The sequence below is a fragment of the Dendrobium catenatum genome, unplaced genomic scaffold (genome assembly GCF_001605985.2).
Source record: "Dendrobium catenatum unplaced genomic scaffold, ASM160598v2 fragScaff_scaffold_421, whole genome shotgun sequence".
Classification (NCBI taxonomy): Eukaryota; Viridiplantae; Streptophyta; class Magnoliopsida; order Asparagales; family Orchidaceae; genus Dendrobium; species Dendrobium catenatum.
The window spans coordinates 448,077-471,632 of record NW_021318883.1 but is presented as its reverse complement, the minus strand read 5'-3'; the positions used below and the strand labels follow the sequence as shown (position 1 = coordinate 471,632).

General features: G+C 34.8%; 2 protein-coding genes across 9 annotated transcripts in view; one reads left to right on the top strand and one right to left on the bottom strand.

The window, feature by feature from the left end:
• Positions 1-6,372, bottom strand: part of LOC110110482 (small ribosomal subunit biogenesis GTPase RsgA 1, mitochondrial) — a 9,841-nt gene extending 3,469 nt beyond the window's left edge. For both annotated transcript variants that reach the window (XR_003700515.1, XM_020841979.2), the window contains exon 1: positions 5,689-6,372. Coding sequence is in view for 1 of the 2 variants with exons in the window: in XM_020841979.2 (XP_020697638.1) it covers positions 5,689-6,318 (630 nt within the window). In the remaining variant the exon portion in view is untranslated. The remainder of the gene's footprint in view (positions 1-5,688) is intronic.
• Positions 6,373-15,137: 8,765 nt separating this feature from the next.
• The window catches only part of LOC110110307 (dynamin-related protein 3A-like), a 46,342-nt gene continuing 37,923 nt past the window's right edge, over positions 15,138-23,556 (top strand). For 6 of the 7 annotated variants that reach the window (XR_002304682.2, XM_028694249.1, XM_020841727.2 and 3 more), the window contains exons 1-8: positions 15,138-15,628; positions 16,179-16,461; positions 16,576-16,604; positions 16,704-16,805; positions 17,468-17,536; positions 17,653-17,712; positions 17,901-18,014; positions 21,209-21,257. Coding sequence is in view for 6 of the 7 variants with exons in the window: in XM_028694249.1 (XP_028550082.1) it covers positions 15,233-15,628; positions 16,179-16,461; positions 16,576-16,604; positions 16,704-16,805; positions 17,468-17,536; positions 17,653-17,712; positions 17,901-18,014; positions 21,209-21,257 (1,102 nt within the window). In the remaining variant the exon portion in view is untranslated. The other variant, XM_028694250.1, reaches the window with a different exon arrangement.

Here is a 23,556-nt window from a genome sequence, read left to right as displayed (position 1 = left end):
TCCAGATTTGCTTTCTACGCTGCAAAACAATGGATCGTAGCCCCATGTGCGAAGCCTATTGTTCCATGCCGATAATGTCTGCATTAGAACTTACCAATTTAAAATCTAAAGCCAAACAAATGAAAAGCAATTGACAGGTTTTTTCAACAAAAAAGAAGTTTCAGAAATACAGGTATTTGTAAAATTTGCAAAAACATTATCAGCAGGCCTGAAGTATAAGATGCATAATTCGAACATAGTAAGATGACAGATAAGAAAATTGATAGGCCGGTTCACCCTGAACTGGCCCAGGAGCCGGCTCATGTATATAGGAGGCGGAAAGGGGGACCCGCCTCCTTTAATGCTGCCGCCCACTTGGAGAAATGGGGAGAGGGAGTTTTGGGAGGCTAGTTTGAGAGGAAAATTTTGAATGAGAGATGATTGAAGTAGGAAATTAATTGTATTAGTATGAGGGTTTGTTTTAGGGTTAGTTTGTATGCATGATTTGAGTTTCTCTTGCAGTTTTTGGGTATATTGGCTCTAGATTGTTTTGTCCAGAGATTTGGGAGAGAACGATCCTCCTATCGAATTGAGGATCACTTGTATCTTGTTCTAGTATTTGTTTGACTTTGATTCTCTTATTGCAATCCAACGTTTTGGGGCTGATTTCGCCCAGAATTTGAATTATTCTCGCTGTTTTCACCAATTGGTGATAGGTTTGCTTGCGAACTCAAGTATTTCCCTTAGGGTTACTTGCGAACTCAAGTATTTCCTATCAAAAACATGCTAGTATCCGGTTAGCAAATCAAGCAGAAGAAATATACAAGAAACCGCCATAAAACTGTATTAAGCCACAAATTGTAAGGAATTGCAATAAGTAAATAAGGTTTAAATGAGATTTGTTGGATAGTTTAAATTAAAGAAACTGGAACTAGGCAACTGATTGTAGCCCATTATAATGACTTAGCCACACATATGATTGCTGGGGTAATAAACTGACAGAAAAAAACGGAGGCCAATGAGGAATAGTAAAGGCTATCACTTAGCGAAAGCAGTAGCAACCAATTAAAACTCCTGGGAACATACACATCCCAATCAAATCAAGCAAAATTTTTTAAATGAAGCACAAATCCAGCTCAAAAAGACTGAACCAAAGCCCAATTTAACTTAATTTGACTAAATTGATACTCTAATGAGCATGCATTTTTTTTATCAATAGCAAGCAAACATTGAAAGCTGAAACTGACTCGATGAAGCTTTTAAAGGTTGAACCTGGTTTAAAAGCCCATAATTGGCTCGACTAAGCCTAATCAAGCTCATAACAGACTGACCATATTGGGTAGTCAGCCCCTCCCCTCCTCTTGCCCTTCCACATGATACCGGTCATCGTAGTAGCAAGCTAACAGCCACCGAATAGCGTTTTTTTTTTTATCGTGGTACGTTTTAAAGTTCAAAACTTCTCCAAATTGCCATACCTACCCACTGCACCTTGTCGTTAGTCATTTTTCAATAAATATTCTTATCAAGGAAAATAGTTTCCTAACCTTCTTCTCTCTAACATATTCCAATTACAACATCTTCATTTTTTTTTCACATTGATCCACCACACAAAATTCCAATATACTACGACCATTGCGATCATGAAGTCTCTAGTAACAACCTAATGCTTTTAAATAAAAAATTAGAGATAATATCATCACTAATATGGCTATCAAATAAACTCTTTGTTCACAAACAGGTCATTACAGAGCTCCTATTTGATTCATTCCTTAAGTAAACAAGTTAAACCCAAACATACTATTTGAACTCGATTTGTAAACAACCTGTACTGCTGAACACGAACAAACCTTTATTCAATTGTGTTCAGTTCTCTCTCTCTCTCTCATATATTGTTTGCTTTGGCTATAACATCATTCAGACATATAAGTATTAGGTGCGCACTGCGCAGCAAAAAATCTCATCAATGTGGCCCATATAAGAGAATACCCATGCGGCCTATATAAAATCTTAAGCATCGCCACTTGCCTTTGAGAAAGCTTTATTCATTTAGTCTCACATCCTTGGAGATTTAGAGTTAAACCCTTTATAAACAATAAAAGAACAAACCTTCTTGCCTAGCCTTGCTACTTTAAGTGGATGAGCATTTGTACACGTGGGATTTTGGTTAGTAACGTGGAGTTATTTTGCTCATCTAAAAAAATTTAATGAGTTTGTAAAAAAATTAAACAAGATTACAATGTTTTTTACATAAAAACTTATAAAATTTATTATTAAATCAATTTGAGCCGAACATGAGCTCAATTACATTAAAAAAAATAAAATATGAACAAGATATTTATGAATAGTTTAAAAAAAGAGTCAAGCATGAACAAATATTAATTTCAACAAGCTGAACATGAACAAGCATTCATCTTGCTCAAGCTCAACTCATTACACCCCTAACCATTGGCCACCTGAGCTGGCATATTTTAGATAGCCAATCAACCTGTTTAGGGGCAAGACCTATTTGATCCAAGATTACATAATTTTTGATGATATAACGTACACACTCTCCGCCATACCTTGTAGATTAAACATCAAATTTAAAATCAAATAATATAGTGAGAGAGTCCACATATCCCCAAGAGGGTTTCTACAGAGAAAATCTTAAGGGGCACACATTTTAATGACTAGGCCTTAGCCTACTCAAACTCCCTAGGGAGATTTTGTCAGTGATTATGCCCTAGGAGGATACTCAAGCATAAATGAGGTTGAAGACATGATGTCACTCCACTGAAGAAAATTCACTCAACAATTGTGGAGGCTAAACTGCCTTCCGCTTGGAAGGCAACCCTATTGAAACTTCTAGGTATTAGGTTGGATTATTTCAACCTCTACTAGAGTCTCTTCATATACCTTCCTCTCAAAAGGCAACCTATAAGAATTTCTAGTAGTTAGGTTGGATCAATTCCACATCTCTTGGGGGAGAAACCTTTTCAAAGACGTTCCTCTTAGTTTATCCTAGATGTCAAGTTGGATCGGTTCCACCTCTCTTGAGAGAAAAACCTCCATATTCCTCTTGGAAAATAACCTTATTGAGATTCATAGGTGTTAAGCCAGATTAGTTCCACCACTCCTAGAAAGCAACCCTGACAAAGACCTTCATCTAAAAGATAATGCCATTTAGGTTCCTCGGTGTGAAGTTGGATCAGCTCCACCTTTCTTGGATAGCAACCACCAAAAAGATCTTCATCTTGAAGACATCCCACAATGGTCCATACTAATAGATTGGTCGTACACCACCTCCTTTAAAGAGAAAATGGAAGGGATGAAATCAAAGGTTGTCAAGTGTAGTTTATTTTTGGTTAGGAAGGGATCCAGACCTACATTTGCTATAACTCGTCCTTTTTCTCCCAATAAATTGACAACTCATCCTACTCATTCTTATAACTTAGCTTAAACTTCCTGAGAGGATGAATAAAGTTGGCAACAATTCAAAAGTATTCTCAGGCATATCCTTAGAAATTTGCTCAACTTGGCATCAATTTGACCTAATTCTAACAACTGAGGAATCTCCCCTGAAATTCAAAAAACTAAATGAAAAAGAGAAAAATATTTGTGCAAACAACTAGCTGAATATACATAGCAATAATAAATATTCATTTACACACTTGGCGACTTGTTGGTAGTTCGAGTAAAAGAGCAGCTTTTATAGCTACTTTTCACGTATAGTAAGAGTCTAACTTACCCACAAACAATTTTAGAACCAGCAATGTTGTTGTTCATTAATGTTGTGCCATTTGAGCAATAAGTTGTTGCTCCTTGTTGCTAGAGAAATTATTACATGCAGAGTTCGGACGTAAAGTTATGCCCGGACTCCAATAAAAATGTGACATATGATCTAGTACACAGTGTACAAGTTTATACACACTGTGTACAAATTATACGATTGTGTACACAGTGTGTACAAGCTTATATATATTGTGTACACACTATGTACACAATTTGTACACATTGTATACACAATTTGTAAGGACACATGTCACATTTTTAATGGAGTTCGGACGTAACTCTATGTCCAGACTCTGCAAGAATAATTTTTCTTGTTGCTGACACCTAGAGATGCCATAACCGACTGCCATCGCCAATGTGAACCAAAACAAAATTGAGGCAATATAGCGCCGATGACCATCCAACAACAACATCATCATCAAGCATTTGTCCCACTACGTGGGGTCGGCTACATGAATCCTTTTTCGCCCTTGTGTCATGTTAAGAGTCAAATTCTCTTTTAAATCTAATAAAGAAAGATAATTTCTAATATTTTCTAACCAAGTCTTTTTAGGTCTATCTCTACATTTCTTAACATAAGTTAAATCTAATATCTCAACTTTCCTAACCAGGTCATCGGAAGGCCTCCATTTAATGTGACAAAACCATCTAAGGCAACTCTCTCTAATATTATCTTCCACTGGAGTTACTCCAACCTTATCTCATATATGCTCATTTCGTATCCTATCTCTAAGGGTAAAACCATTCATCCACCTAAGCATCATCATCTCTGCAACACTTAACTTAGTATTATGCTTTTCTTTTAAAGGCCAACATTTGACACCATAAAGCATTGCAGGTCTCACCACAACCTTATAGAATTTTCCCTCAAGTTTGAGGACTTTTCTATCGCACAACAAGCCCGATGCATTCCTCCACTTCAATCATCTAACTTGAATTATGCTGATAATATCCCGATCTATTTTACCATCACTTTGAACAACATAACCAAGATATCTAAAATGTATACTCTTATTAATGACTTGATTGCCCAAAGTCACAATCCCCTCACTAGGTCAATTACTACTAAAATTACACTCCATATATTCAGTTTTAAATCTACTCATGTGAAAACCTTTAGACTTTAAGGTTGACCTCCATCATTCAACTCCCTCTCTAGTCTTATCAATAAGAAGAATATCATCAGCAAAAAGCATACACCAAGGTACATCATCTTACAAATGTCTAGTGAGAACATCCATGACTAAAGCAAAAAGATATGGACGTAAGGCTGATCTTAGATGTAATCCAACCGAAATAGGAAAATACTTGGTCAAACCACCTTGTGTTTGAACACAAGTACTAGCTCCTGCATACATATCTTTAATGATTTGAATATAAGCATTATTAACTCCTTTCATTTCAAGAACTCTCCATAGCAGTTCTCTTGGAACTTTATCATATGCTTTCTCTAAATCAATAAATATCATATGTAGATTCTCCTTATTTTCTCTATATTTCTCTATCAAACCTCTCAATAAATGTATGACTTACATAGTAGACCTACCTGACATGAATCCAAAATGAAAGGATTCATGTCATGATTATTCGACATGTTTTACGCTGGCTATTGACTACCTAACGCAATCCTCCACTTTTCTCATCTACAACTTTAGACCTAGCATCGACAGCATTGCCGATGACCATCCAACAATTCTGAGAATAAACTTCTAAATTCAATTTTATTTATATTGCAAGTTTATTCATCAACTGACCCGGACACTTATTTCTCCTCCGAGTTTTTCATACAAAAAATCTTGTCTACTTAATTGTGTCTGGGTCTTTGATTCTAAATATAAGAAGCACATAGCCCTGGCATACTCATAGTTCATGCTAATTTCTTCCAGCTCGCAACAAGAATAATCACAAAAGATCGAATATGATGTTAGCTTCGCGTACCTCCTCATTAGCAAGCTCGCACTTGTTCAAAACAAGAGTGAGCGGAATCCCGGTGGATTCAGCCTCAACCAAGAACCGAGTTAAAGTAAAAGGCTCCAACTTTGGCTGCTCCACTGAAAACAGAACCAGGAAATGGTCCACATTCGCAACCGGAGGATCAATCACCTCCGTTTTCCTTTCAAATACATCCTCAATCATCCCCCTTCGATCCACCCAATCCACCCAACCAACCAAAACCCTGTCTCCAACCAATACCTTTCTCCTAATTTTCTTCAGCAAAGCTCTCACAACGCAGAGCAACTGCGTCCCCACCTTCCCGCCGGACTCAGAGTCGCCAATGGAATCGACGATGACGCGCATAAAATTGGCCTGGGCGGCAGCAACAAAACCGGTGGTCTGGTCGGGAAGGAGAGTTGGTGTTTCGTCCGGGGAGAGGAAGCGGGAGAGGGACGGGAGGTCCTTGACTGCGTTTTTAGCGTTGAGAAGGTTTTTGTTGGGGGAAAGGCGGCGACCGGCAGAAAAGGAGATGGTAGTGGCTACTCGGCGGCGGAGGAGGGCGGAGGAGTATAAGGGGAGAACAGGGAGGATGAGGCGATAGCGGAAGAAGGAAGCCGTGGGTAAGAGCGGCATTAGGAGAGCAGCGACCTTTGGTACTGATGCACTGAGCCGAACACGGGTAATAAGAAGCCCTACAAAAAAAAAGAAAAAAAAGGGCATCACTCAAAACTCACAATAATAATCAAACAACGAAGGAGTAGGAGGGCGCTCACAACCATCAGAGGGCTTTCTAATGCAGGAAATTGATGGAGAATAGGGCGAAGGAGACGAACCTGCGAGCGAATGGGAGTTGGATTGCACATAGAACATGGAGACGGAGTTGTGTGCGGGATGTGAGGAAATAAAAGTTTTTAGGTGTGGGTAAATATGTAAATATGTGAGTTTTAAGTTTTATGTAGGTAAATCCCCAAAAAATAAAATAAAATTAGCTATATTTTTTATATATGATTAATATTATATTTATCTATTACATTTTTTTATAAAATTATACTTATTTCTCCTTTTGGAATATCTTAATTAATGAATAAAAGTTAATAAATAAGAAGAGAAGTAAATTAAATTATTTTATATAAAAGGTATTGAACAAAATTTTATGTTATTGATACATCATCAAAAAATTATCTTGATCGGGCATGAATCTCGAGGCAAAGTTGAATAAAAAATATTCAAAATTAATTTTGGGACCATCCAAACTCCAATTTTAGCAAACTTATAGTCAAATTAAACATCTAAAAAAGACGAATCCAATGACACCAAATTTGATCTAATCTGATCTCAAATGAGTCCAAACTGACGGTCTGAAGCACATTTAAAAGCTTCAAAGCATAAGTTGGGCAAACAAATGATTTTCAAATATGACACACTTATAATCCAATCGAGTGGCTTGACAAGATGAATCCAACGAGCCTGAGATTGTTGAATTTTGACATCATTATGACACTCAAATGCACAATAAACAATCTATGATCAAGGAAATCAATATCGGGCATCCACCTGAAACACTCCTAACTTACCCTTGATCTTATGACTATTTACTATCCATGCCACTAAAAAAAATTATAAATAAACCCCACATTTTCATGAAGGGAGGAAGAAAAAAAAGGCAGAAGAGGAAGAAGTAAGATAAATCTGAGATCTCTCTTGCCACCAAGCTCCTCCTCGATCATAGTCGGACCACCGTTGAACCATCGATAAGCATCAGACCATCGTTAGACTTTAATCTCCCGACCATCGCCATCATCGATTTTTTGCCCTGCCACTAGCCATCTTCGGGCCATCGTTGTACTTCTGTTCGACCACTGGCTATCACCGAACTTCCGCCCAACCACCAAACTTCTACAAAACCACCAGCTATCGTAGGACCACCACCAGACTTATGCCCAACCACCATCCATCATAGGACCACTGCCAGACTTCATCCTGGTCACCAACCATCGAACTTCTGCCCGACCACTAGCTGTCGTCAGACCACCGCAGGACTTTTTCCCGCTCACCAACCATCGTCGTACCACAACCAGACTTATGCCTGATCGTCAGCCATCGCCAGTCTCATGACCGACCACAGAACACCGGTGGGCTTTCGCCCGACCATCGAAAGTCGTTAAACTTTTGCTGGATCATCGAATGACATTAGACTTCCGCCCAACTTTTCAAACTATTATATTTTCATTGTTCTTGAGTTCCGAGATCAGCCAATTTTTGTAACTTATTCAAACAATAGTGAAATCATTTCATCTAGGTGTGGCTCTGTGGTTTTTCCATTTTCTTGAATTTTCCATGTAAAATCTCGATGTTTAATCTTCTCTGTTTGTGTGCAAAAAATTCATGCAATAAGATAAAAAATTCTCTCATTATACTGTTATGTATATTATAACCCACAATAGTTATATTATTTTGGAGGGGTATTGTAATTTCACCATCCTCGAAATTTTGAGATAGGACAATTTTTGTTACCTATTTAAATAATTGTGAAATTATTTCAACTGAGCGTAGCTCCATGGTTTTTTTCTTTTTAGGGGTTTCTACATAAAAATTCTAGTGTTTACTCTTCTCTATTTATGTGATGAATATATGTGCAATACGAAGAAAAAAATTTCTTCACTCTACTATCATGTATATTCTAGCCCACAATAGTTTGACACAATTTGTGGGAAACATCAATCCCACTATCCTAAGCACTCTATAATGCTTAACAGGTGCAGCAATCGTAACATGAGAGCATCCTGCTCCAACACACATCAATCCAAGAATCAGTGTATGAACCAGGGATGACAGGCATTAGCCTCTCTTTTCCCCAGTGGGCAAAACTTTACAGGAGAAGAAACATCATGACCATCCCTAGAAGATCGCATCCAAAAATGGAGTAATCTTAGAGTGAGATCCTTCAACTTCTACAAGGAATATAACAACCAACATTAGCATAACAAAGAGGAGATTCGTCTCCCTCGGGATATGCTACTAGCAGAGGATGATCGACTTGAACATCTTTAAGTTGATATCCCTCTCCCCAAGTCAGGGGGTTGATCTGTATCACAGTAAGACATAAACCTTGTTTACACGACTAGCTCTACCCATCCATCTCATACAGGTCAGCCAACATGTATTCCTCTAATTATCACTAAGAATTTGGCCCAACCTTCTGTTGCTAACCTCCCACGCAACACCTTACGTTATGAACTGTGATGATTAGTCTGAGAAGAGTTCCCTATGAGAAATGGAAAGCAACATCTTCATAAATGGAACTTTTAAAAGTCATATCCCCTAATTGAAGCCATTCTTTAACACCACATTATGACATGCTTCAAATTATCGAGCATTAATTCTTATAACGGGATGTCCCCTAGAGCATATCGATCATTACATAACCATTATGTGTATCCAATGAGCCTCAGATGAATTCTTCTACCAAGTTTCATGCTACCCTTAAAGGGAAGCTCGAACATGGTTCTATTCACTTCTAGTCGGAACCATTCTCAAGTTCATTAAGTTGGTTAAAGTGTTTGTCTAGTAATTTATTACAAATCAAAGATTTATTAAAGATTCTTCACACCTCTATGGGATTCGCCAAAATAAAGGAGAGTCACTTAAGGAGTACTTTTAAATACTGTCCATCAAGGATTAACAAATTCAAGGTGTAGATTTTGAGTTGTTAAGAGTAGTTTTTCTTAGAGGGCTTTATCCTGACCCCTTTTAATTGACACTTATATAAGATATAGTTCACTCATATGCTAACCTAATTCATCATGTGGAGGCATAGATCTTGGCAGATAAGGCCATCATTGCTCATTGAAAGCAATTCATGCAATCATCCTTCAAATGAAAAAATTCACAACAAACTGATCAACCTACGTAACAAAGAAGGCATGATAAGTTAAAAAGTGAGTCTTATCAAATTCATCCAATATCACCTAATTACACTCCTTTAAATACATCAAGAGCTAACATTCTGATGGAGATTCAAAATTATGAACATCTCAAGGGGCCAAAGCCCTTAGGAAATCTAATGGGAGGATATCAGTCTCATTACTATAACTTTCATCAATCAAAGGGACACTCAACTGAAAAAATGCTTTCAATTGAAGGATGAGATTAAATGTCTGATTTGCTAAGGATATTTAGATAATTATTTATACAAGCCACTTGCAAGTTATCAGCTAAAAAATAGAGGAGATCAGAAGAGTCGTGGTAAAGAAATTGTTGGTGTTTTTGATTAAGAATATCCATATGTTGAAAATTACTCAAAGAATTCAAACTCTTTAAACTTCTCAAATTTTTTATCTTTCAAGAAGGTTTTATTAATGAATCTTTTATAAATAATATTGTATATGATAATAACCCAGGAAGGCTCACACATGAGGTAGCCTCGAAGGTAAGCTAGTACTGGACATGATCCTCATTAGAAATACCACATGAGGGCAGGTGGAAAATAGGGTCTTCACTCATAACCCTAGGCAGACACACCCATGAGGTAGCCTCGAAGGAAAGCTAGTAGTGGATAAGGTCCTCACTAGAAAAACTCCATAAGAGCAAGTGATTGGCAGGGTCTCGCTTATTCAAAGACCTTAGAAGGCTTAAAGCCTCAAAAGGCACAAGTACACAAGATACATTAGAAGGCTAAAAGTCTCAAAAGGCACATGCACACAAAAGATCTTAGAAGACTAAAATCCTCAAAAAGAACAAATATATCAAAATCTCAAAAGATTAAAAGTTGCAAAAGATATAAATTCTTCAAATCTAGTTGCTCTAATTGGGGGTAATTATCTGCATGCTTTGTTGAAAAGTATAAAGCAATTGTAATTATATTTTCTTTGAAAAATTTTGATTTTTAGAATTTTAGTTTTGAAGTCGAACACACCATTATGAATGATATATTATCTTGAAAGATGAAAATATCATTCTTTAATGGGTTCAAATTACAAAACTATAAGTTCTTGTCCTAACCACCACAATCAAATTTAAGAAAAAAATTACATGAGATTCTGGAAAATCAAAATGACATCCAATTGAATACTTGAATGTGGTAATTAACATGATTTATCTTCAATTATTGTAGTCAGATAGTTGTAGTGAACTCCATATGACCTCGAAGGATCAAAATGATGTTCAAATACGTATCTAACTACAAAAATCTAGATACATTTATCATTAATTTCATGTTCAAATCTTTCAATAAGAAATGACTTATTTTCTCATAAAATACGGTCAACTTTTACTCTCATATAAGTGAATTTATTTGTTTTGACTCACAACAAGAACAATAATTTAAAAGAATTATAAATTTATTAATAGTAAAAACTCAACCTCTTTATCACTGTAAATCGCATTATTCAATATTTTTGGAATGAACCATAATATTTATTTTGCAATAATATACCAAGTTGACTAATGACTTGTTCTTCCTATATAAACCTATTATAAGGGATCTCCATACAACTAGGTTGTGTTACCATCAATATCAACTTTTGTTTATAGGAGAAAGTCTCATTCCCCTCTATGTGTCAATGACTTGCTTCCTTCCAAGTGGGTTAGAGGTATGCTAAGTTCATCTCTTACCTCACAAAATTTTGGGTTATTATCCCATCATTAAGCAATTGCCTCACAATATTATATCTTAGGTAAATATGCATGCACTAAAGGAAAACAGCTCATTTCCGGTGGAAGTAAATTCGTCACAAATACCGGCGGATTTCCGACGGAAAATTTTTTACGAATTTCCGACATATTTTTTGGCTGGCTTTCCGACGGATGTTTTTTCGATGGAATTTCTGGCGGAATTTCCTACGAATTTCCGACGGAAATTAAAAAAATTAAGTTATATTTTAATAACTTATTTTCAAATTAAATTATTTAAATAAAATATTTTTTATTTTAAAAAATAAATTAAATTATTGAATTTAATAACTTAAATTATAATAAAAAAATAAATTAATAAATTAATTATTTAATAACAAAAAAAAAGATTTAAATGAAAACTTAAAATTTAATGTCATCGAACCCCGCTGAAGGCGCGGTCTTCTATTTGTTTCCAATATATATATATATATATATATATGGGATAGATCAACATATGACTAGGTAGGTCGAGCCCACTTAATTTTAGGCATGCCCTGTGGTCATGATAGTTTGATCATTATTGGGGCGATAGTTCATCTTTTAATGATAATCCTTTTTTTTAATATCAAATTCTATGTTATTATTTAAAAATATAATTAACTTAGGGCATGCCACTTTAATTAATGTTTCAAAATTAATCACATATTTATACCATATTGAATGTCTTTGTTTTGAAAATAAAACCATTTATTTTAAACTTTTTATAATTAATTAAGTTAAATCCCTTGAGATGAGCTAATCCTGTTTCTTACCATAGTCATATGGGTTGACCCTAATAATATAGATACTCTTGCACACATTTAGATATTATGATAATCCATAACCCCTTAGTTTCTTAGCATCGAGAGGTTGTAATTAGATAATAAATTTGCTAAAAATTCTCTGTGTTTCATAATATATGACTCTTTGGGTTTAGATATATGTTAATTATGAGGCTTTTGACATGTGCTTAATTATTATATAGATACTCTTGCACACATTTAGATATTATGATATTCCATAACCCCTTAGTTTCTTAGTATAGAGAGGTTGTAATTAGATAATAAATTTGCTAAAAAGTCTCTGTGTTTCATAATATATGACTCTTTGGGTTTAGATATACGTTAATTATGAGGCTTTTGACATGTGTTTAATTATTTAGCTACTTTTCTACAATATGAGTATGAAAAAAATATTCTCCTCACATGTGCCAAACATACAAACTTTAAGATATGTGTGCTAAATATTTAAAATGCTAAATAAATGAATATCTATTATATGATAATTTGTTTTGTTACATTTTCTAGACACAACGAGGTCTAAAGAAAGATTCCCAAGTTAATGCAAACTTTCATCTTGAAATATCTTTCGTAACACAATGGACATGCACCCTTTTGAACCAATTGATAAGGACAATGAGCAAAGGGTTTACTAATGTTTATACCTTATTATCAGTTTTATTTTGGTGTAGAATTAGAAATGTTTTGAGCATGTATATTTAAAGCTCATTTATCTTTTTTTATTTTCTTTAGGTATGTATGTACATACTGTTCAACTACAATAACGTATTCCTCATTCTCTTACAACCATCATAAAACATTATTTTTTACTTTTATAGGTTTTTTTTTATAATAGCTTGAAATATTATCTTTGCTTTTATTACTACTATGAACTTATCTTGGTCATAAATGATTTTGGTAGATTCTTAGGATGAAATTTTATTTCTAAAATTTAATAAATTAATAGATAAGATTAAAATTAATTTAAAAATATTTTAATTAAAATTTAAATCCCTCTCTCAAGCCACTTTTTAAATGATATTTGCTCTTTTCATATATCTTGGATGAGATGCAAGATAGAGCTAGCCAATGATCAAAATGCCCAAGCAATTGATATATTTTCATAACATAGATAGTCAATTATGAATTTTTAGAAGTGTCTTCCTCACTTAAGGACATGTAACATTGCATTTTATACCATATTCATTATGTTAGATATTTCTATCGGCTTATATTTTTAATGCACATAAGGGTCATATTAATACATTAAGTTACAGTAACCTTGGCCCAAATAGGAAAATAAGTCCAATTAAGTGACTTTGGTTATACATAACTTAGCTATTTTATTCACTTTCTTTTGGTTGTAATTCTTTTTATTATTTGAGATTATAAGCTCAATGTGTTTTTTTTTTCATGTCTACTTTATATAATTTTTCTATGAATTTTAATTTATTTTCATTTGGTTTGAGATCATAAGACTAATTTTAGTTGATGCAAATCATGATTGCTGATAGAGCATTTATCAACTATGTTTTTATTGATTACCTTTTCAACTAAGTAATTTCAAGCTTAATAGCCCAGGATGAAGGACCCAAGAAGGCCTGGCCAAAGTTATTTATATATGTTCTTAAACTTCTTAGTCTTCATCTATTTATCCTTTGGACCCATTATACTCCCTTGTTGAACTTTGATGATTTAATGACTATGAATTTGTGGATTTTTATGTGGAAATATAATCTTCTTGCTTGGTTATGGTGATTTACATTCTACATCATAGATTGATTTATCTTAAAGTAAAAATTGCATTATCATGTCAATGGTCTTTGAATCATAATTTTACTATTGATAATCAATCTACACAAATTAAGATAAATATATATATACATATATATATATATATATTTGATTTTTTTTGCCCACCCTGAGGTAAAGGGGGATCCGCCCGTGCCCGCAATGAACTTTTTTTAATTCAACATATTTGATGTTAAATTAATTAAATCATATATACTTCAAATTACTATTAGACTTTACTAGTAAGGCTTCATTTTATATATTTTTCTTATTATTTTTTAAAATAATTTTTTAATATAAAAATTTTAAAAATGAAGAAGAAATAGTGATAAAAAATTGTCCCTAACTAAAGCCTAAAAAAATCAATTTATTTTTAATATTTTAACTAAATTAGGAAAGACTTATCAATAGTAAACCTTTGCATTTTGATTTTTTAAAAAAGATGAGTAACTTGTAATATTAATAATTTTTCCTTAATGTAAGATATTGTCCCCTAATTTGAACAGACGATAATGAGAAAAACTCCTCCCACCATTTAAAAAAAAATAATAAAAAACACTCTTCCTCCTTTGGGTCCCATCTTAACTGCTTATTTTTTTTTTTAAAATTTAATTTAATACAACTAAATAAAATTGCGGATCCCACCTAGCAGTCAGATCTTAGAGCTTGTAAGGGCATCTCCAACCGTTCTTGCTTTGCTCCAACCGATCTCCATTTTTGACGCCATTTGATCGCGGATGAACAGTGCGACGCCAATATTGGCGTTGCACTGTTCATCTGCGGCATTTTTTTCTCTCTACCGAACAGCTTGGGAAGAAAGGCGCGAACGAAAACGATCATTTTAGCGGCAAAATGGCGTTGGATTGGAGATGAAACACGGCATTTTTTGATTTCCGTGCATTTTGGAGTGAAAAATGACATTTTCGGTTGGAGATGCCCTAACGAACTGCCCGCGAGATCTCCCAGCGGGACCACCGTCGTCTACTTCCGTTACGTACGCGCAGTCGCCGTCCTGCCGCTGGCCCAATATCCCTCTGCCATAACTTGCGAAACAATTCTCTTAATCCTTAAATCCATTTATACCCTCCAGTTTTTCTACTAATTTCTTCCATCCTGCGTATGAGATTTCTGAGTTAGTAGGGGTATTTTAGGCATTTAATTTATATTGTTTTTTTGGAAAGTAATTAATATTGTTCCTCATGAAGTCCTGAGGACATCCGCATCGTACGAGCAAGTTCCCCGCATCGCATAGGAGGGACTCGCTCACGACCGCTTCCTTTTATCTTTGAAGCCAAAAACCCTACTCGATCTGTACGAAGATTTAAATGGCAGATGAAGAGGTCTCCGTAAGCTTCTCAGGTTCTTCGCAATCGCAGCCGATGGCTCCTCCTGGTCCTGTGGGGAGTTCGGTGATTCCGATTGTTAACAAGCTGCAGGACATCTTTACGCAGTTGGGGAACTCATCGACGATCGATTTACCGCAGGTGGCTGTCGTCGGGAGCCAGAGCAGCGGTAAGTCGAGCGTCTTGGAGGCATTGGTCGGCCGCGACTTCTTGCCGCGGGGTTCGGACATTTGCACGCGGCGACCGCTTGTGCTGCAGCTCATGAATATCCTTCGCCGGTCTGATGCGCCTGCGGAAGGGGGCGAGGAGTGGGCGGAGTTCCTGCACCTGCCCGAAAATAGGTTTTATAATTTCTCCGAGATACGCCGGGAGATTCAGGTGCTTGGTTCCTACAGTTCCTTTCTTGGGGTTTTCTTCTTTTTCCACAAGAATTAGGGACATTTCGATTTAGTTTTCATCAAATTAGGGCTTATGAAATGACAAAATTTGGCCATGCATGCTTATTTGCTTACATGTCCCAATGGAAGTGCTTGAGAGCAGCGTATGGTAGAGAAGGGGCATTGAAAAGATGAGCCAAGTTACTACTACAACATAGCTGACTTTTAATGGTTTTTCCATAACTAGTGTCAATTTGTATTTTCTTTTAAAACTTTATGTTCAAAGCTAGACAATTGGTTTGTAATCAGCCTAATGATTTTTTTCCCCAAATTTTCATCATTTTGAAAGTTTAAATTAGTCCCATACTGCGAGATTCCAGGTTGTGATTATATATATGCTAATTTTTTCTGATATATCTCAGATTTATTTATTTATTTTACATATTGACTGTAATTGTCTTCAGGGCTTCTCTTGCGTTGGTTTTTAAATTATTTTTCTTTCTTTTCATTGTTATATTTATTTTGTTCAAAATTTTGTTTGCAATCTGTAGGCTGAAACTGATCGTGAGGCAGGAGCAAACCAGGGAGTTTCAGACAAGCAAATTCGTTTGAAAATTTTTTCGCCAAATGTTCTTAATATTACTTTAGTTGATTTACCTGGCATAACAAAGGTGCCCGTTGGTGATCAACCAAGTGACATTGAGGCTAGAATTAGAACAATGATCTTATCATATATCAAGAATGATACTTGCATTATATTGGCGGTTTCTCCAGCAAATGCAGACTTATCAAATTCTGATGCACTTCAGATGGCTAGGATTGTCGATCCTGATGGTAACATTTCATTATAATACTATATATTTGTTTTGCTTGTTGAGAATAATCCAATTGTTCTGAAAAGACAGCAAAGTTGTAGGATAATATTGCTCTTTTACTTTCTCCTTGCAGGTTCTAGAACAATTGGGGTCATCACAAAGGTCTTTTTACCTAAAGAGTTCTATCCCAATCTGAGCATTATTTATTGCAAAAAATCAGCTTTTATCATAGATATAATTTTCTTTTTTATTGTTTTACAGTTGGATATCATGGACAAAGGAACTGATGCACAGAACTTTTTACTGGGAAATGTCATCCCCCTCAGACTTGGCTATGTTGGCATTGTTAATCGTAGTCAGCAGGTAAGTTCTTTGAAATAATTTTCTTTTATATTCTGTTAGTCAGAAAGTCATTGTTTTATTAAAATTCAGCATTTGATAATCGAGTTCTTTTTTAATTATGTTTCTGTGAAATCTCAACCAAAAGAAAAAAATGTTGTGATAAACATCAAAGGTAATATTGTTTTTTGAACTCATCCTTTTTAGCGCATATGCGATCATTCACATTATGTATTAACCAAATTCATTTCAAGTACACATTTAATTATGATTTTAATTTCCGTGCCTTGACTTAATAGATGGATCTTAGGGTAGTTCTTAGACAGCTGAAATGATGCCTAGATAAAACAATTGATGTCACGGTTAAGGAAGACTGACCTGAAACACCTTTGAAATCTTGCATTGTCCCATTTGATGGGAAACATTTTATCAAATTATCGTTATGCTTGAGATATAACTTTTCTTAATTTATAATTAACAAAGAAAGGTCATTGTGGTCAATATTGCTCAAGTAAAAAACATGCTTGTTTCTCTGGCACATTCTATTTTTTCAGATATGCACTCATGATCGAACAAATCAAAGATTCAGTGTTGTTATATTCAAATTTGGTACTGGGTACATTGTATCCATTTGCCTTTTTTAGATTATTTTTTGATTTCTTTTATTTTCATGTTTGATCATGCAGGATATCAACTTTAGCCGAAGCATAAAAGATGCACTGGCAAATGAAGAAAAGTTTTTTCGCCTTCATCCTGTATGTAATAATCGTGTTTAGAGAGATATTTTTTTATTTATTAGATGACTGTCTTTGGAGCCAGTTCAAACATCTTCAATTCCTTAGATTCCAAGCTAAACATCTTTGATGATCAGGTATATCATGGCCTGTCTCATTGTTGTGGGATCCCTCAGTTAGCCAAGAAATTGAATAAGGTTAATATGCCTTATCAGTTATTTCCTTCGTATGTTCTGGTTGAACTTGAGCTCTTGCAAAATCAGAGTTTTCAGTGCTTTCTCTGATAGATTTGCTGTTGCATTTCTGAAATTTATATTTTGTCACGCTATAATCAGATTTGTTGTTTTCTTACTATTTATTCCAATGCTCGATTTTCTTTTTCCAGATTTTGGTTCAACATATCAAGACAGTTCTTCCAGGATTGAAATCTCATATTAATTCCCAGTTGGTGGCTGTTGCAAAGGAACATGCTGCCTATGGTGATGTTGCAGAATCAAAGGTTTGATGACAAATAAGATGATACCAACCCTTGGTTTTGCATATGGCTGAAATTTGTTGCTCACTTTTATGCCTGGTGTAACAGCCAGTTTGTTGCCTATGCTATAAATTGTTAGCAATGTTGCTCATGGACGCGATTTGACTTCTCATTTACCTTAATGAACCATTGTTCAGGTTGATCTAAACCCAAGTACAACAACGCAGCTGCCTACTTTCCATTTAAATTCCATTATACTATTTTTACTTGGGGTAAAGTTTCTAACCTTGGTTTTAGTGTGTTGGGTTAGGGTTGATATGACTCCCCATCAAATTGTAAACCCAACAAAAATCTGGTCCTTATTTTTCTTTCCACCAGGGTCTTCATAAAAGGCATTACTTATTCTACTGGTTAGTTAAGGCTTCTCATGTCACTTAGTATCTGTTTCTCCATCTTGTAGAAAAAATAAGCATGTTTTAAAACTTCAAAGAGATCTGATTCAAGCAATAGATTAAATTATTGCCATTTGACTTATTCGATGCCATACTGTTTGGTAATGCACATTTTTATGGATCGGCCCTTGCAGATAGTTTGCTTGCACATTTGAAGAACACTGAAATGGAAAACAAAACTAGATATTTTGGCTTGGGGGAAATGTGAGAAACATTCCTTTTTGGCTGGTTGCATCTTTAGAACTAGGGTAAGGAGAGGAGGAAAGTAAATATGGGGAAGAGGTGAAAGTGAGAAATCTTTTTGAACTTTATATTGCCTTTATCTTGATAGAGCTCAGGGTTTAAGCTAAGTTCCAGCTTCTGATGAGTTTAACTTGAGATCCATAAGCAGTGGTGATTGGTGAAGGGGGCTAGTAAAAGAAAGCGTCTAGTATTGTTTTCATGCCCTTGTTAGGGTCCCATTTTTATTCCTTACTTGTATTTAGTACAGAAACTGATGTGGACATCGGCACGAAGATTTGACGCATCTATCATAGGAGGCGTCGTAAATCGACGGCTCTAATTTAAATTGTCATTTATGTGTTATTTTATGAATTTTAGCTCTTATTTTATGTTATTTCCTATTTTACCCCTAGGTTAGTTTATTTGAATGTTGTGGCCCAAGGGGCAATTTTGTAATTTTTGATTTTTCTCATGTTGTGGCCTATATATAGGACCTTAAGCCATTGTAAAGAGGAGGGATTATTAATAAAAAAAATTTTGTGTTTTGCACTTGGGTTCTTTGGGAAGAACGATAGTGAGATTCCTATGGGAGGAATCAGAGTCTTCACCAGCCGCAGGATGGGTCCGGGCTCGTGATTTGAAGTCCCTTGGAGAAGGGCAAAGCATCACCCGTCAGTCTTCGGAAGAGTCCAAGGCTTGCGTTTTTTACCTTCCATCTTTTGTTTTTGTTTTGTTCCTTCTTATTGCTCCTCGTAGTCATATTCCTCTTACTTCATCCTCTTCCTACGTCCACCATCGTCATCTCCATTTCCGCCATAAACCGCCGACCACCTCACCAAAAAATCCGCCATAAACCGCCGGCCCTGGCTCCCTAGCCGCCGGCCTCATCCTTTCTCCTCTCTCCTTGGATTTCCAAATTTGGGGTGCATGATATTAGGACTTAATTTGAAATTCAAATTGTTTAAAATTTGAAATTCAAATTTATTTCCTAATTTAGCTCACCTATTTTTGGAAAGTGCTCAATTGAAATCATAAACCCATGACAATTTTGGATTTCAAATTTGAAATTTTTCCTAATTGGGTTTGATCCACATTTGGAAGGTTTTAACTCTCCAATTCAAAATTCAAATTTGAATTAGGAGTTAAATGCCCCCTCAATTTCCTCCATTTAATTAAGGAATTAATCGCAGCTTTAAATCTGAAATTTAATTTCATATTTAAGGATTAATTCACTTAAGTAATTGGGGCCCACTTATTTGAAATCAAACCCCTCTTCCTCCTTCCTTTGCCTAATTAAGAGCCAATTAATGCTCCTAATTAACTCCCTCATTAACTCAAAATTTTCCCTCCACAAATCCCTCATTTCAAGTTCAAAACATTTTGAATTTTGAAACATAACTGAATCCATCCTTTTGGCAACTATCTCAATTCCTGTAATCCCCACCTGGCCGAATTTTCCTTCATACCTAGGCTATTAGTTGTTTCCTAATACTAGAGATGGAATTCAGGAGCTAAGAACCTGCTCCTCTCAATCACGTCACCTCCTCTCCCTGTTAATTCCTCCCAGCTTACCGCCTCCCCTTATTTGATTTCCTTAAAAATCTGTCCACGGGACTCAAGCCAAATATTTAAATCCTTTCCTAAAGCCTGACTGGGAAAAAAAAGGAAACAATCCCCCCTCCAATTCCATTATAGCCGGCCCCTTCTCCATATTAAATGGCTTTTGAAATCTCTCCATAAGTGCAGTTTACTCCTTTGGAAAGATTTCCAAAAGCTGATTTCTGCTGGCCGAAATCTTTCTGGCTCCTTCCTTGGGAAATTTTCTCAGATTTTGGAAAATTCTAGTTCAATGACTTATTATTTCTAAATTATTTTTAAAATTATACTTATTTTATTTGTTTACACTATTTTTAAAATATAAAATAATACCGTGTCCAACATGCCTCTGTGTCATATATTTTCAATAATTAACGTGTCTCGTGTCCGTGTCATGTCGTATCCGTGTCACCGTGTCCGTGTATGCTCATAGGTTTTCCTTAATCTGCAATCCTCTTGCAATTCAAAGAAATGGTATGTGAAATGCAACCAAGTCAATGTTGGCCAACTTTGTGTGGATCTAGAATACTACCCTAGGACATCCTTTAGCGGATGGCATTAGAACTTATTTTTTTGGTAATTTTCTTTGATGCATTGGAACTCAAGGAAAGAGTCATATGCTATATGTTTGTTTTATTGCCCACATAATCTATCTGATATTAATATGTTCTGCTGGTATATGTTAAAACGTAGTTATTTTTGAAGAATTTTCAAAAGAAACATTCTTAAGCTTAGTTCCTGTTGCATTTGCATGTAGGAGTAGAACAACTTGATCAGCTATCATTGTCATTTATAGCCTATAAAAGAACGTTCACCTTCTTTTAGATAATAAGCAATCAGCTATTTTGGTAGAACATGTTAGAAGGTTATAAATGCTTGTTAAGGTGTCATACTTTTACATACCCTTATTTATTCATGTCACACGTTCTGATAATATTTCTTGTATAGGCTGGCCAAGGCGTCAAAATATTGAATATTCTTACAAAATATTGTGAAGGTAATGAGGAGATCATTTACTCTTTTTAAAGTTCATTATACTTTCATCAATTATTTTTTTTGTGATGTTAAATTTAGTCTATGTTTTTTATCAATACTTGTCATCATCTTGGCCAAAATTCTGGATCCAGGCTTTTTTTGAGCTGTTAACCACCATTGACTGTAGCGGGGCTAATGCTAGGTTCGTTAACCTGTTTTATTCTTTGCTAGCTCAATACCTTGAGGCCCTTGACATTAACTTACTGGATTTTAAATAAATATTAATGCTAAAATGATCTTTCAAAACACCTGATCAACATACTCAAAATTTCTATTTTAGGTAAGTTTTATGTTTAATGGTATTCTTAAAAAAAATGTTGACATGAATCTAATGATTTCCTATTAGATTAATCCAAAGCTTTAAAATTTTTAAGCAGAAATGTAAAGATGATTACAAGTAATCTGCAGATTAATTAATTTCTTTTGAACCATTTCTATTATTTTGTGATCTTATTCAGTTTATCCACAAAAATGAATGCTGTGCCAGCCACTGGAAATTTTGCCTTGGCACCCTTATATGGGTGTTATTGAATTGATTTGGAGCATGATAGACTCAATTCTAACTTAAAAATAAATAAATGCTTGGATTGAACTCGACTCAAAATTGAAATCATGATGATTTGAGTTGCCTAGAAATGATTCGGTTTCAAGTTGAAATAATATTTCTCTTTTTAAGTAAGTTTATATATAAATATAGTACTGTAGTCTTTTGTTGTGTGTAAGTTTTTGTCTGGTCCATGCAAATGAACTGAAGGTGTTTAGATAACTGAAGAAGAGAAGCAAATGAATTATTTTTTGGAATTCAAAATAATGTCAATGCTAAATTGTTCTTTCAAAAGACCTCAACATCTTATGTGGTTTCTCAGTGCTAAGATATCTAGTTGATTTTAGAACTTAAATTTAAACATCAAATGTGAATCACTGTCCTCAGATTTCTACCTAGTTTTAAATCACTAAATGTTTAATTTTAAAGGTGCATTCTCAATGGTAACTTTAATTTATTATGTTATGTTGTTATAAAGAACCAACACTCCTACGCCCATTTAGTTGTGGATGCCATCTCTAACATTTGGACACCAGAAACTAGCACTTTAAGCGCAAATATGACATTTATTATGCCTCATTCTACTAATTTTTATAAAAAAGCTTGGACATTTTATGGACTCTTATTGCAACATTGTGAACATGTATTAGGCATATTACATGACCAGACACTTTAGGTGTAGGATTTGACATGTGTCGTGTCTCATTTTTTGTAATTTTACTAAAACCTTTGGACATTTAGTGGACTCATCTTGCCACATTGTGAACATGTATTAGATATATCACATGCTAAAACTGCTACTCTAATTAATAAATTTTTTTCCAGTTCAATAGAAGTTATAATTTTTGGCTTATCAGTGGAGTATGAAATAGTTTCATTTTTTTGAATTTTTTATTTTCATTATGGAAAGGAGGAAAGTCATATTGTGAAAGAGATTATCTGTCATTAGTTTTGAAGTAGAACTGTCATAATTTGTGTTTAATAAGATAGATTTTCAGGTGATGCATGGTTATTAATTTTTGATTAGAATTAGTTAAACTGATAAATCAATCATCACCATTTGTTAAAAAACATATTTTATATTTAAAAGCAATTATATTGGCTTTTAATAACTTGTCATTTTAGTCAATTCATATCTTTGTCAATTAACTTTAGGCACTTCCAGTATTTAAAAGACATTCATTGCCCCATCGCAATCAGTTATAAATAGTTAAAAAAATTATGAAATTTATGGTAACAAATGCATATAGAGACCCGTTTTAACATTTTTTTTGTAAATTTGCCGTTGTACTTGCTATGGTATTATCTTTGGTCAAGATAAATTTGTCAGTATCAGCAAACTAGTGCAAATGATGGTCAGGTCGGTTGGTCAAGCTTTAAGCGATTGATTATTATTTGTGCATTTTGAGTTTTGTAGATTTCTTGAGTTGATATTTTTTATGGACTTAGATTTAGGAAGAGTTCATTGCTAGTGGTACTACAACAACAACAACAACAACAACAACAACAACAACAACAACAAGTCTTTATCCCACTACGTGGGGTCGGCTACATGAATCCTTTTTCCCCATTGTGTCCTATTCAAGGTCAAATTCTCGTTTAAATCTAATAAAGAAAGGTCATTCCTAATATTTTCTAACCAAGTCTTTTTAGGTTTGCCTCTACCTTTCTTAACATAAGTCAAATTTAATACATCTACTCTCCTAACCGGGTCATT